We start from the raw sequence: 15050 nt of genomic DNA, 5'->3' as shown, positions 1-15050 counted from the left end.
CTGCCCTTGGGTTTTTGTGCGTGCGCGTGCGTGTCCTTCTCTCCAGCAGCAGCAGCAGCAGCAGCAGCAGCAGAGTGCTAACCTCCCCATGAGTGCACTTGGCCCCTCAGTGGGCCCTCAGTTAGCCTCCTCCCAAACCCCCTTGCACTCCACGCCCTCACCTGCTGCCTCCTCCGCCTCTACGGCTGGGGCGGCCACTAACCTGCCGCACCCCCAGCCCTCCAGCCGCAGCTCCACCCCCACCCTCCCTGGCCCTGCTCCAGCCCAGGGTGCCACCCCGCCCCGTCCCACCCAGCCCCAACCCCAGGCAGAGCTTCCCACAGCAGCACAGACGCAGCCCCTGTCTCAGCCCCCCACTACGCCGGTGAGACTGAGATCCTCCGCATGCCCTCCACTCTGACCTCCCGCCTGCTCCCGGGCAAACTCCCATCCCTCTGACTGCCATGTATCAATCCGACCCATCCACATCCACCCCTATGTTTTACGACTGCATCTTAACTGTATCAAGCATCCATCACACTGGGAACGTTGCATCTTTCAATTTAATGCAGCAATGAAATCAATATGGGACGTCTTCATCTGTGCCATAGCTGCAGTACTGCATGCAAAAAAAAGCAGTGACACGGTTGCAAACGCCTCATTTGTCTTTCCTCTCTCTGCCTCTGTCCCTCCCTCTTCTGTTTTAGCTTTCTCAACCAGGAGCCAGTCTGGATAACCGGGTGCCCACACCGGCCTCAGCTGCCAGCGCTGACCTGCCTGTCCAGGAGATCAAAGCAGAGACGCACCAGGGCAGAAAGGTGTTTGTGGCCGCTGGCGTCAAATCTGAGACCAAGATGGAGGTGAGTCAGGGCTGCGTGGTTAAATACAATCAAATCGTCAGTATACTTCAAACCAAGTGCCGGACGGCTGGTTAAACAGCATGTGAAACCCCCGTCTGAGGTTGAAATCAGACAAGCACACCCACTTCATACAATGATTGCGTACAACGTGTCATAAGGATTAGACAATAATTTGTATGTATTTGATCCCCAATTCTTACACCTAGAATTTGATATTTCCCTCTGTGGATTGATTTGAATGGATATAACACATCTGCTATTCTAGGTCTCGAGGCATTTTTTTATTAATTGTAAACTTAGTCCTTCCTCCACATTATCAGTTACCAATAGGCTTCCTCATATACTTACAGCCTGGCTGATTGTGGCACAAACCATCTCTTCATCTATGGTCACTGCAGCAGTAGGATAACACAAGACACATGAGAGCAATTATCCTCAAGTGTAAAACATATTGCCAGATCATTATAGTCACAAATGTGTTGTAGACAAATTCTGTTTTCTGTTATAAATATTCAGTTATAGATACCCTTTTAGTGTTAAGTTTTAAAACCTGACCTTCGTATAACCAGTCATTTTGCCCGTTTGTCTGTAGACTGAGGAGGACTCGGCTTCAAAGTTGGTACCGAAAGAGGAGCCAGAGGGGAAGCAGGAGCCGATGGAGGTGGAGGAGAAAAAGCCGGAATTAAAGACAGAACCCAAAGAAGAGGAAGAGGGTGGAGCCAACGGCACAGCCTCCTCCTCCCCCTCTCAGTCACGGAGGAAAAGTGAGTCTGAAGCCCCGAGCTGAATATACCCTGTGTCCGAGTTTATGATTGATTACGAATGAGCTACACTCGATGAAAATAATTTTTTTTATCATCTTCTGTAATGTTCAACTCCCACGCTGTGCCAACTGTGAGACCAACTGTCATGACTTATTTTTAGTTACCAAATAAGAGCCGGTCTACATACACACTTGCTCATTAGCTTTAACTGCTGAAGTAAAAGCTCCACTATCCACCAGAATATCTACAGCTGCACCATTAACTTAAGCTAGTGTCATTAGATCTTCAGAGGGGCTTCAAGATGTTCTGATAACATTTGTTCCCTTACCGAGGCTAATCCGATACCAGCGCATTTAAAAATATATCAATTTATATTACTTATCCTAACACCTGTATTGTAATGAAAGCTATATGGAAGTGATGATTACAGTCATTGTTGTGTGGCTCGCTCACCCTTTGAAGAACAAATACATATAGAGAATGCACAACACAGAACTTCTTTTATTATCTAGTTTGACAATCTTAACTGAAAAAGTGCACAAATAAATACATCTAGGGATACACAGCAAGTACTTTAAACAGCTGTTGAAGTGCAGCCACAGTTTCTATAATATCACCAAAGACCTTTTAGGTTTTAAACAGTACAGTGACAGTATAGAACAGTGCAACAGCAACTTCAAAAATAAAAAAAAAACCTTGGCAGAAATAATAATTGGCAACAATAATGCCACCCCTCAAAACTGAAGTCATAATATTATTCAGTATACATTGGGTTAAGTTGTGGTAGTAGTTTAAATGTGGCCTTTTAGCTAGCAATACCAGAAGTCACTTTTTCTTTGTTGCTCTAAAAACAGTATAGCTAGGAGCAGCGAAAAGGAGGTGCTTTGGAGGAAAACACAGTAACGGGTTTGTCTAGGTGAAATTAATATGCTTTATAAAGACGCTGCATTTGATTTCTGCATAGGCTTGTGTACTTGAAAATGCCCAAGATGACATTTTTAACAGTATCCGTTTTATTGCCGATGCTGTTATTGGAACATCTCCACTTTGAGAAAGACGAATTGTAGTAGTTTCAGTATAACTTGTTATTACAACATAATTAGTAAGGTGCTGATTGCCAAGTCTTCTTTGAGTTTGTCAGAATTTTGCACAATTGATCTAGGTGTCACTGCAACTGCTATTAGAGTGCTGTTGATATCACGCAATCATGATGACTACTTGAAGCACACAGGGATTCAGTCACGATTGACTTGCGAGTATGAAATAATGCTAAATTAAGCAATAATCAAAACTCTTGGTCAGACACAGAGTGAATTGACTGCTTGTTATTTTTTAAGTGAGTCTGAGGTATTTGTGAAAGTTATTTTATATTTTGTTCCACAAGTTTCTTATGAGGGAAAAGATAAATATGTTACTCCAAAAATAGTGGCAAGATAAATTACAGTAGTTTTTTTTTGTTGCTTCCCTTCATATTTGATGATTTTTTTTCTGTAGCAGACGTTTCTTTCTGTGTAGTAATTCATTGACTTTCCATTTTTCAGTCTTTAAGCCCGAGGAGTTGCGTCAGGCTCTGATGCCAACTTTGGAGTCGCTCTACCGGCAGGACCCTGAGTCGCTGCCCTTCAGACAGCCAGTAGACCCCATGGTTCTCGGTATTCCGGTACGTAGCACATACACACCTGCCACCTAATGTTCTCACGTTAGTGGATGAACATAATTCAGCTGCACATATTATCTGTTTTGTCTGTAACACAAAAGTATTTATCCGTCCCTTCTTTCTCTAGGACTACTTTGACATTGTCAAAAACCCGATAGATCTTTCCACAATAAAGCGTAAGCTCGACACGGGCCAATACCAAGAACCCTGGCAATACGTCGATGATGTCTGGATTATGTTCAACAACGCCTGGCTCTACAACCGCAAGACATCCCGTGTTTACAAGTACTGCTCCAAACTGGCAGAGGTGTTTGAGTCAGAGATCGATCCAGTCATGCAGGGCCTGGGCTACTGCTGCGGGAGGAAGGTGAGATGGAGGGATCAGACTAAATTAAGTTACAGAGACTGTAGTTTGGAGAAGGAAAGACTGGAAAATAATGTATTCCTATTCAGTCCTAAATAGCTGTTAAGTTCAGTTGTCCAGGTTAAAAGAATTCAATGACAATTTATATTTCCACTCTTTTTTATTTTGTTTGGTAAAACATGTAAAAACAGTTTGACTCAGTCAGTAAGCTATTTATTTGGAGGTTTTTATACCATGTGATTCTGAAAATTTTGATAGCTGCATCTTTCTGAACACCAACCGAGAGATGAGGCTTATTAAAATGCCAAATTAAGACATTTATATTTATTGATTTAGTATTTTAAGGATTTATTGCAAAAATTAGTTTGCCATATTTTGACCAGCTTTCCTGTTTTTGTTTCTATATCTGCAGTATGAGTTTTCTCCACAAACCCTCTGTTGCTATGGCAAGCAACTCTGCACCATACCTACTGGAGGAACATACTACAGTTACCAGAACAGGTGTGTGTGTGTGTGTGTCTGGACACAGGATATGCTCTACAGCAGTGGCGGTCTCATCAGTGTAATGTTGTTGATCACAACAAACTGTGCGTTCACAACAACGCTTACTGATTCTGATTCTCCAGTTTCGGTTCTGCGTACTGAGTCTTGCTTCACTGAACTTTGAATAAACAGGTGAACAGCGGTGATGCAGCTTCAGGGTTCTATGGACTGAGTCCAGCAGTCGGTCTTTATTTGTTGCTGCTCAATTACTGCAGGTCATTTTTACACCTTCAAAAAGAAAGCTGCAACCATCATTTCCTCAGGTCAAGTAAATGGCCCATTTCAAACAAGCGGGTTTAGAACAGACACTGCACCTGTGATTATGGTTGGCTGTAAATTCAACTCTGTGTATTTCTACTAGAGCAACATAATGTCGCTCTTGTAGTAATTGTAATCTCACTGAATCATACACTCAGATATTGCATGAAGATTTTCTCATAAAATGTTTTGATGGGCGATGAATGCAGCATTTGAACTGTGATTATCTGTCCCCCTGCAGCCTGGGGCCTCTATAGCTCCAGAGGGACAACTATGGTCTTGACAGTACTGTCCTCCTGACACTTTTAATGGCTCTGCTCCCAGTCCTGGCACAGCATGGGGCTTTTGCTCACAACAATACTTATTACCAGCTATGTTCCCTGCATTGCATCCCAATCCCATAAAGGGAAACCGTGAAGACCATAAATCCAAATGAGCATCTAACAATGAAAGCATTGGAGCGCATGTGTTTATTGTTTTTCTCTCAGTATTTATCAGGGGACTGAGTAAATCCAGTGTCGCCGCCCCCTCTCTTGTTCGACAGATGAAAATATAACACACACAAACAGGCCACAAACAGCATTGCCCATCATAGCTTTTTCTTCTCAGCTGAAAGCCAGCAGATAACTGTTTACAACACATTCCCTTGCCCCCCCTGCTGTATGAACAGTGTAACGGCAGCCTTTTTTTTCACACTTTGATTGGGCACTTTGAGAGCGGAGCAGCACAGCAGCAGCAGTGAAGCAGCACAGCCTGACAGACAGCATGAGGCTCCTGCAGCGCAGTCCATTGACACTCTCAATAGGAGCGCTGGGATTCCCCGCTCGCTATTTTAAACATAAAAGACAAGTGTTATTCTGTGCACAGTTGTATTAGGCACACACCAACAAGTAGCTGATCACGAGACATTTTGATTCAGTAAAACGAACACAGGGATCTAAATGAAACTGTTGTTCAGCAGAGTTGATAGTTTTGTATGTCCTGAGTGTGAATGTGTTGTGTCTTACAGGTACCACTTCTGTGAGAAGTGCTTCAATGAGATCCAGGGGGAGAGTGTGACGTTAGGAGATGATCCTGCACAGCCACAAACGTAAGTAGACTGTCTCTTCTTACATCCATTTAAAAGATAATAATAACACACATGAAGTAGACCAGTAATTTTACAAACATATTCCAAGAGAAGATCTCTGCACTTTTTATTATTTCTGAAACCGAAATTTTTTCGTCTTATCCATGAAGGTGTTTCCTCATGTTTTAGAGTGACCGCCTAGAAAAACCAAACTTTGCTCTAATTATTTATTTGCTTGTCCTTCACTAATGAAATACTGAAAATGACTCCAGGTGTCAGAAACTTATCATTATTAGTCTGTTGCTTGATATGATATAATTCTTCACTGGGACTTAATATTCACTGTTATAATTGGTTGCAATTAAATTACAGTAAGTGTGCCTGGTTTTTAGATGCTTATCCATACATTAAAAGTCTGCGAGCCCACACGTTGGGCTAGAGCCGGGCGGCCACGGCCACTAACCAAAGGTCGGTTGTTTGATCCCTGGCTCCTCCAATCCACTTGCCAAAGTGTCCTGGGGCAAGAATCTTAACCTTTAATTGCCCCTGACAACTGTGTCGGCGGTGTGTGAAGGAAGAAGCACACGTACAGTAGAGCTGTGGGAATGGGATATGAAGCGCTTTGAGTGGCCTTTAAGACTAAAAAAAGAACTCTCACCCTTTCTCTCCCTCACCTTTCAGGATGATATCAAAAGACCAGTTTGAACGGAAGAAGAATGACGTACTCGACTCCGAACCGTAAGTACACACAACCCCACACCCTTTATCAAGTGGGATGAACACAGAGAGAAAATACTGTACTATTTTCTTTGTGTACTTCCTTTCTAGAAGTTAATATGATTCGCCTTGATAAATCCTTGTACTATTATTAAAATGTTTCACTTTTATGTTGCAGATCACATCTTTTAAAGGTTATTTTCTGTCATCCACATCTGGCTTTGTTTCTGTGCCTGTGGTTCACAGTCTGCATATTTTCTTTGTGAACCTTTTTGATCAATCGCATCGGTTTCAGTGAAGCCTCAGGGCAACTCGGCAACGCCACCTGCTGAGTGGAACTTACTCAATCAGCGTGTCAGAGAACGCAGGGCCCTTTGACACGCTGATTGCCTTCTCATTGTGACTTAATGTTAAATCAAATGCAGAATTCTGGACTTACTGAACCTCCCACAAAGGCACACTTGCATTGGCTTGCTTGCAATTGTGTAACGACCGGAGGAATATTGATTTGAATGGAGATGAGTTTCTTGCTGTTTCAGCAGTAAAGATATCAACGTTCATACAAATGACCGCATCAGAAACATGATGTGGACAGTTTTCAAAAGCTGAACAATATATTTGCATTTAACATTTTCAGTAATTCATGTCAGAACAGAGCATTGCAGTTGCCTTTTATAATTAAGTGCATGTGGAAATGTTAAGTATTGTATTTGTCTCTGCTGTTTTTCAGGTTTGTTGAATGTAAAGATTGTGGACGTAAAATGCACCAGATTTGCGTCCTACACTACGACGTCATTTGGCCGTCTGGGTGAGATGTTTACTCAGCTTCTCCTAGGTTTTTCTTTACATTTTTAATGTGCAAATTGTAACAATATGTCTTTAATTGATCTCTTTCTAGATTCATTTGTGAAAACTGCTTAAAGAAGAGTGGAAAAACACGGAAGGACAACAAGTTCTCTGCAAAACGTTAGTGCTGCTCTTTTATATTCATTCAGTTTTTCTGACAAAAAACCCTGAAATATCCAGCCTAAAACATGACAAACACTTCGCGCAACATTCTCACGTTTGACATTTCAGCATAAAAAAGTACAAAAAATGTATTTAAAAATCCCAATTGTTGTAGATTATTGATTTCGACTAGCTTTACCTGTATGGCTCAGTGCAGTTTTCAAAAGGTTCACATATTATTGAAGTTTTTTTCTCACAAGTACCATGGTGATAGAAACTGTCTCTTATCTGAACCTGAGCAACCGTCACAGCTTTGTTGTAGGCCTTGTGCTTTGATATTTGTAGCCCTTTACAAAATATCTGACCTTTGTATAAGTTTGTACACTAGAGTGTCAATCATCAGTTCTAGTGCTTTCCTTATTTCCTTATTATCATTATTATCATTATTATATTTCATTTTAAGGCTCCTGCAGAACATTTAGAATTTGTCATTTTGAAATATCTCTTCTGTGTTTGATCACTGTAGGGCTGCAGTCAACTAGATTGGGAATGTACATAGAGGACCGTGTGAATAAATACTTGAAGAGACAAAACCACCCAGAGGCTGGAGAGGTGTTTGTACGAGTGGTGGCGAGCTCCGACAAAACAGTGGAGGTCAAACCAGGCATGAAAACCAGGTGAGAGCATCACTGACTGCAGATAGATGGGTCATCTGGGGGACAATAAGGATTTCAGGACCAGTGCCCTTACCAAAAATCAAATTAAAATTCTAAGTAATGTATGCATTTGTTTTTTGAGCATTTATATGACATGATTATTATTTATAAATGAGACAACAAGATAAGGGCGGCCATAGTGTCGTAGATGACCTCGACTTGTCTCACATTCATATATTTGAAGTTGCATTGGCACAGTTCTTATTTGACCTGAGCTGATTCGTTTATTGTCCCTGCCATACAAAGCTGAATGCCATATATAAAGCTTTTGTACCACTTAGAGTAATGGTGGAGCCTGCTGGTTTGACAAGATGGAGTTTACACCCTCCCTGAGAGTGGTTTACTGTTTCCTCACACAAAATCAAAGTCTGCAATGTTCGTCCCATCCTCACAGGGCGGGGGCCCTCATCCTGAAACCTGTTATCTTCAGGTGGATGGATTAAAGACTGTTTGCTTCTTTTATTGACTGAAGGCTTCTTGACCTGAATCATCCCATTATGTTTTATAAACCAGTGACACACAAGCAAACGTCTCAGACAGCTTGTGATTCTTATTTCCGTTTGAGTCACGATAAGACAGAGGACTGACTTGAAACGTTCTTTTAAAGTCCCCTGGTATTGATTAACCTTTAATTAAACACATTTATCTTCTCAAAAAAAAACACAGAATGAAAATGAGAGAGGTTAGAAACTTGATTTTCACTAGAGGGGGTCATCTAAAACCACATGGTATAAAGGTTACATACCTTTACAAGGTGTGTAGAGTATATTTACTCCCTGAACAAATAAAGTAAGTATAATAAATCTAAAGCTTTACTCAGTCCGCACCTTACTGTTCAACAGCCTCTCCTATCTTCATATCACCCCCAGATTACTTAATTGTTATCAATAATTAATTGTAGGTTGTTGTGTAGATGATTAGATCTTAATATACACATTTTAATATTTGTTTTAATACATCTGCGCTAGTGACTTTTTTTTTGCCTGAGGAAAAGGACAGAAATTTTCTTTTGCGCCACGAGTAGAGCTCAGTGGTGAACTGGTTTGATTTTCATGTGCAATGGTTGAAGGTCAAGGTCACTGTGACCTGACAAACTATGTTTTTGGCCATACCTCAATATCCATACACTTCATACTTTTCATTAAATCGCTATGTAAATTATATGACTCTGGGCAGACATGAATGTAAATGTGACTGCTTGCTGAATGCGTACAACCGTCAGGTGGTAATTCTATTTTCTTTATTTCTACAGATTTGTGGACACGGGTGAAATGTCTGAGACCTTCCCCTACAGAACCAAAGCACTTTTCGCCTTTGAGGAGATTGACGGTGTGGACGTTTGCTTCTTTGGCATGCACGTGCAGGAGTACGGCTCCGAGAGCCCATTCCCCAACACTAGGTCTGTACATCAAATTATTACATGTGGTTTATGGCAGTAGAGATGGGATCTGACCTGTGATATTTACCGTGGTCCTCTTCTCTTCCTCTGCAGACGGGTCTACATATCATACCTTGACAGTATTCACTTCTTCAAACCTCGGCTTCTACGAACAGCAGTGTACCACGAGATCCTCATCGGCTATCTAGAATATGTCAAGAAACTCGGGTAAGCCTCAACCATCTATTCAGCTTCACCTCTCAAAATCTTACAACATGGGGAATAGTCTTGGGAAAGAAGGTTTTGATTGGATCCTGCACTAGGCCAACAGATCTCCTCCCTTTAACACTGTCTGCAGGTACGCCCAGGGCCACATCTGGGCATGCCCTCCCAGTGAAGGAGATGATTACATCTTCCACTGCCATCCTTCTGATCAGAAGATCCCCAAGCCTAAGAGGCTGCAGGAGTGGTACAGGAAGATGCTTGACAAAGCCTTTGCAGAGAGGATTCTTCACGACTACAAGGTATATTGGTTTGTTGGTTAAGTCTTGTTTTGGTTTACTGTTTCCGGTCACATCTCTGCTTAGATTTGAATAATAATGTTAAGGATAATGTGTTTAAATTGTGGATATCTTTTTTTATCCACAGGACATCTTCAAACAGGCGACCGAGGACCGACTGATCAGCGCCAATGAGCTTCCCTACTTTGAGGGCGACTTCTGGCCCAACGTGTTGGAGGAGAGCATCAAGGAGCTGGAGCAGGAGGAGGAAGAGAGGAGGAAAGAGGAGAACACAGCTGCATTTGAAACTCCTGAGGTAAGAACTTTGTATGATGTTTGATAACGCGGTACTACAAGTCCACTGTTTAATCATTGTCTTTGAAAACTATTTTGTCCTTAAAAACTCCTGTACAATATGAATATTATTTTATACACTACTTTGTAAAACCTGGAATATTGTTATAACACATGGCCTCCTGAAGAACCAAAATCCTCACTGTAATTTGAACCATCTTGACCGATGGAAAGACTGTCAATCATCCACACGATGAGAGAATATGATGATTTAATACGCTGTGTTTCTCCTCAGGGTATGCCAGGTGACAGCAAAAATGCTAAGAAGAAGAACACCAAAAAGACAAATAAAAACAAGAGCAGTGTGAGCCGAGCCAATAAGAAGAAGCCTGGGATGCCGAATGTAGCAAATGATTTGTCCCAGAAGTTGTACGCCTCCATGGAGAAGCACAAAGAGGTCCGGCTTTTATCTGTTTTTCCTTCGTTTACATGTATTAATAAAGTGAATCCTTGAATACGTAAATTTCAGCTGGCACTCTGTGCTGACTTAATCAATGACTACATTGGGCCAAATAAAATTTGATATTACCATTACTACAAATAGTTAAAAAAATCGGAACTGAATAAAATCTTAATTTTGTAATGGGTAATATAATTGGGTAAAGGTTAATGGTAAAATATCTGGTTTTATTTTACAGAAGATAATAGATAAAAAAAAAAAAAAATTCTAGTTTAAATACTTGTTTCACTTTATTTGTGCTTTGCTGACTCAAGTTTGTCTTTATTTCTCTCTGGTGAAGGTGTTCTTTGTCATTCACTTCCACTCTGGTCCCTTGGTCAACACCCTGCCGCCCATCGTTGACCCCGACCCTTCTCTCTCCTGCGACCTGATGGACGGCCGGGATGCCTTCCTCACTCTGGCCAGAGATAAGCACTGGGAGTTCAGCTCCCTCAGGAGGTGTAAGTGGAGCACCATGTGCATGCTGGTTGAATTGCACAACCAGGGACAGGATCGCTTTGTCTACACTTGCAACGAGTGCAAGCACCATGTGGAGACACGTTGGCACTGCACCGTGTGTGAGGTGAGTTGCTGCTATTTTTGGGCCTTACTTTGTTTTTACATAGTCACAGCAGGTAAAACAATGAGGTGGCAGTCTGTCAGTTTTTGATATACAGACAAGGGAAGTGGACTTGATCACAGAGATGAAACTTATGATAAATACATTTTTTAACTCCTGTTAACTGTTTCCCTCTCCCTCCCCTTTTCAGGACTTTGATCTTTGCATCAGTTGTTATAACATTAAGGGCCACGAGCACCCGATGGTAAAGTGGGGCCTCGGCCTGGACGACGACAGCAACGGCCAGAGTGGAGAGGCCTCCAAGAGCCCGCAGGAGAGCAGACGCCTCAGTATCCAACGCTGCATCCAGTCCCTGGTCCATGCTTGTCAGTGTCGCAATGCCAACTGCTCTCTGCCATCCTGCCAGAAGATGAAGCGAGTGGTTCAACACACAAAGGGCTGCAAGCGCAAAACGAACGGTGGCTGCCCTGTTTGCAAGCAGCTTATTGCTTTATGCTGTTACCATGCAAAGCACTGTCAGGAGAACAAGTGTCCTGTCCCGTTCTGCCTGAACATCAAGCACAAGCTTCGGCAGCAGCAGCTGCAGCACAGGCTCCAGCAGGCCCAGCTGATGAGGAGAAGAATGGCCACCATGCAGGGAAGAACCATGCCGCTGCCATCCCCTCCGGCCTCAGCTGCCCCCAGTACCCCCACTTCCCATGGCCAGCCTAACACTCCCCAGACACCACAGCAGCCACTCTCCAATCAGCCGCAACCGCCCAACTCAGCAGGCGTCATGGCCCCTTCTTTTTCCAATGCACCTCGCAATGCCCAGCCTCAAACACCAGTATCCCAGGGCAAGCCTGGGCCTCAGGCCTCCCCTCTACACCAGCAGCAGTCTTCTCTCCCCCAGCCGCCTCAGCCACCTCAGCAGATGCAGCAGCAGCCTCCCCTTGCTGCAGTCAAGATGGCACGGCACATTGAGATGATGGCACAGGCCCAGCAGAACCAGCAGAACTACCGGGTCAACATGAACGGCTTGCCCATGAACCCCCAGCAGCCACAGCAGCGCATGACTGGACCAATGCAGCCACCCATGCAAATGGTGCCTGGGCCCAGGGGGCCACAGGTCATGCAAACCGGCATGGCCCCAGGACAGTGGCCCGGAGCTGCAGGGCCCATGCAGGCAGCTCAGACTCAACAACCAGGTCTCGTCCCAGGCCAGACGCCACAGCAGGCCATGACCATGCAGAGAGCCATGATGCTACCAGGGCAGCAGCCCCAGCAGGGTCAGAGGATTCTGATAACACAGCTGCCAGGTGCCCGGCCACAAACACCCCAGAGACCCGGTGCTATAGCTCCCAATGCCCTGCAGGACCTCCTACGCACCCTCAAGTCTCCCAGCTCACCGCAGCAGCAGCAGCAAGTTCTCAACATCCTCAAATCAAACCCTCAGCTAATGGCTGCTTTCATCAAACAGCGAACAGCCAAGTACCAGGCCAACCAGCCACAGCAGCAGCAAGCAGGTCAGCAACAACAGCCCGGCATGCCTGCAATGCAAGCCATGGCCATGCCAGGAGGGGCAGTGCAGAGGCCGGGGCTCCCCCCCCAGCAGCCGCAGCAGCCTCCTGCGCAGGGCATGGCAGCTATAGGGGCTCAAGGACAGCTGTTGAACAACAACCCCCAGCTCCAGGAGCTCTACCGTCGGCAGCTCTTAAGACAGCAACAACAACAACAGCAGCAGCAACAACAACAGCAGCAGCAACAACAACAGCAGCAGCAACAACAACAACAACAGCAGCAGCAACAGCAGGGAGTGATGCCTCAGGGCCACCCTGGCCAGTTCCCTGCACAGACGCAGGGTACAGCTGCTACATACTCCCAGATCCGCATGCAGCAGCAGCAGCAGCAAATAGCCATGCAGGCAGGCCCAGGAGCTGCTGGGGGTCCCATGGGCCAGCTCCCATCCTTGTCTCAGATGGCCCAGCCAAGCATGGGGATGGACCCCAGCCAGAACTTGCTGCATCAGCGAATGCTCCAACAGCAGCAGCAGCAGCTTCCCCAGCAGCAGCAGGCCGTCCTCAAGCAGCAGATGGGCTCGTCTGCCCAGCCCAGCCCGATGAGCCCTCAGACCCACTTGCTGGCTGGCCAGCCCCAGGGTGGAGCCCACCTTCCTGGTCAGCCCACACTAGCCAACACCCTCAGCAACCAGGTCCGTTCCCCTGCGCCCGTCCAGTCCCCCTGTCCGCCTTCGCAACAGCAGCCACAGCCGCCACATTCCAGTCCATCGCCGCAGATCCAGCCCCAGCCCTCGCCACACTCGGGTTCCCCGCACCAGGGACTCGGGGGCTCGCTGAAATCCATGGAGCAGGGACACTTAGGGACACCAGAACAGAGTGCCATGCTGCCGCAGCTTAACACACCCAACAGAGCGGGGTTGAACAGTGACTTGGGGATGGTGGGAGATGCTACAGGGGACACTCTGGAGAAGTTTGTGGAGGGATTGTAGCATTTCTGCTGGGAACACAATCTCACTCCCAGGGACCCAACCTCCCAATGCTCTTCTTCCTCCTAGCTTCCCTTCGGACTCCTTATGCTGTTCGCTTTGTTCTTTCTATGGTTGAGAATGTTTTTTTTGTACTGAGTAAAAACTTGTTGTAAAAAGAAAATTTGGTTGAGAAAAATACAAAACAAAAAAAAGGCAACACTTCTGGGGAAGTGTTTCCTAAATCCAAGTGGAAGGTTGTTGAGGAATTTGCAAGATGCTTCTAAGATTAAATTTAAATCACAAAGAATATATTTTTTGGTTAAGACCAAATGTGTTCAATACTCAATTTTATTTTTGGTTTGTTTTTGGTATGTTTCATGCCTTTCTCATTCTTCTTTCTTTTTTTAAGGAAAATGTACAATTTCTTTATATTATTCATATCTTTTTATTTTGTACCTTCGGAAAAAAACTTTAAGCATATTTGTGTTGAAACTGTAAAATAATTTGTCTGGGAATTGGGCCAGGTTTTTGTTCTCAAACTGTCACGCCTGGCAATTGTAATCTAGTGTTGTACCATTACTCCAAGACGATGCGTTCAGGGACTGCTCCCTTCCTCTTTGTGTGTATGAAGAGCACTCAGTTGTATTAAAACTAAGAAATGGACTGCGCCAGGTTGTGTATACACGGGCATGTATGCAGGCACACATGAAGACACTGACACAAACCCTCACAGTCACTAAGAGAAACACAGCTTTGACTGGTTTCACCAACAAAGATGACAAAAGACTGCAATCTACATCTCAGTGGCCTGGAATTTGAAAAAAAAGAAGTGTCTTGCAGGTGTAGAAAATTGTTGCTTTGACATTAAAAAGAATTTGTCATACATTTTTGTCATACAAATATTGTAAAGTGTAAAGAGTGTGAGAAAGAGACCAGCCCCCTAAGCTGAGATGGAATGATCACCGGGTCTTCGTAGGCCACATCTCCCATCATGCCCCTTCCTCTAAATTGTACACTAAGTCGTGTGTTATCTAGGGATGAAGGACACGTTTGAGAATCACCCTGGAAAAATGTTAAATGTTTTGTCAACCCTCATTCCTCTCACACGAAAACTTGAATTAGGGGGATTGACTTTTTCTCCTATTGTACATCAAGTTATTAAGCAAAATACTATACATATAAGGAAGAGAGAATGAAATCACTGTATATACTGGTTAAAGACTCATTTCTTACTTATATACCATATTGTTAAATAAACTGTGTGCAGCAGAAGAACTCCAGTCTGTTGGCTAAATAATGTGGTATCACTCATCTTGGTTTGTGTTTGTTTGTTTTAACTTGGCAGTTTCATCCAGTCACCAGGAACAATGGAGAAAAAAAGTGTCAACTATACAATGCTGGTTGTGGTCCTGTGTGTGCACATTTCTGCATCAAACATTTGACCCTGATGAAACCAT

The 15050-nt window shown here is 44.1% G+C and overlaps 1 protein-coding gene across 2 annotated transcripts in view; it reads left to right on the top strand.

Annotated features, from left to right (window-relative positions):
• The window catches only part of crebbpa (CREB binding protein a), a 45222-nt gene extending 30332 nt beyond the window's left edge, over nucleotides 1-14890 (top strand). The window contains exons 14-31 of one of the 2 annotated variants that reach the window (XM_061093939.1): nucleotides 59-364; nucleotides 687-839; nucleotides 1432-1603; nucleotides 3145-3263; nucleotides 3388-3627; nucleotides 4037-4125; nucleotides 5435-5515; nucleotides 6176-6232; nucleotides 6942-7019; nucleotides 7110-7177; nucleotides 7686-7836; nucleotides 9128-9274; nucleotides 9368-9481; nucleotides 9612-9777; nucleotides 9902-10069; nucleotides 10343-10504; nucleotides 10848-11129; nucleotides 11317-14890. In XM_061093939.1, coding sequence (XP_060949922.1) covers nucleotides 59-364; nucleotides 687-839; nucleotides 1432-1603; nucleotides 3145-3263; nucleotides 3388-3627; nucleotides 4037-4125; nucleotides 5435-5515; nucleotides 6176-6232; nucleotides 6942-7019; nucleotides 7110-7177; nucleotides 7686-7836; nucleotides 9128-9274; nucleotides 9368-9481; nucleotides 9612-9777; nucleotides 9902-10069; nucleotides 10343-10504; nucleotides 10848-11129; nucleotides 11317-13614 — 4851 coding nt within the window. In that variant the 3' untranslated portion in view covers nucleotides 13615-14890. The remainder of the gene's footprint in view (nucleotides 1-58; nucleotides 365-686; nucleotides 840-1431; nucleotides 1604-3144; nucleotides 3264-3387; nucleotides 3628-4036; nucleotides 4126-5434; nucleotides 5516-6175; nucleotides 6233-6941; nucleotides 7020-7109; nucleotides 7178-7685; nucleotides 7837-9127; nucleotides 9275-9367; nucleotides 9482-9611; nucleotides 9778-9901; nucleotides 10070-10342; nucleotides 10505-10847; nucleotides 11130-11316) is intronic. The other variant, XM_061093930.1, reaches the window with a different exon arrangement.
• Nucleotides 14891-15050: the final 160 nt, after the last annotated feature.

The sequence above is a fragment of the Limanda limanda genome, chromosome 2 (assembly GCF_963576545.1).
Source record: "Limanda limanda chromosome 2, fLimLim1.1, whole genome shotgun sequence".
Taxonomy (NCBI): Eukaryota; Metazoa; Chordata; class Actinopteri; order Pleuronectiformes; family Pleuronectidae; genus Limanda; species Limanda limanda.
The sequence above is the reverse complement of the archived record's forward strand: the minus strand, read 5'-3'. Positions and strand labels throughout refer to the sequence as shown.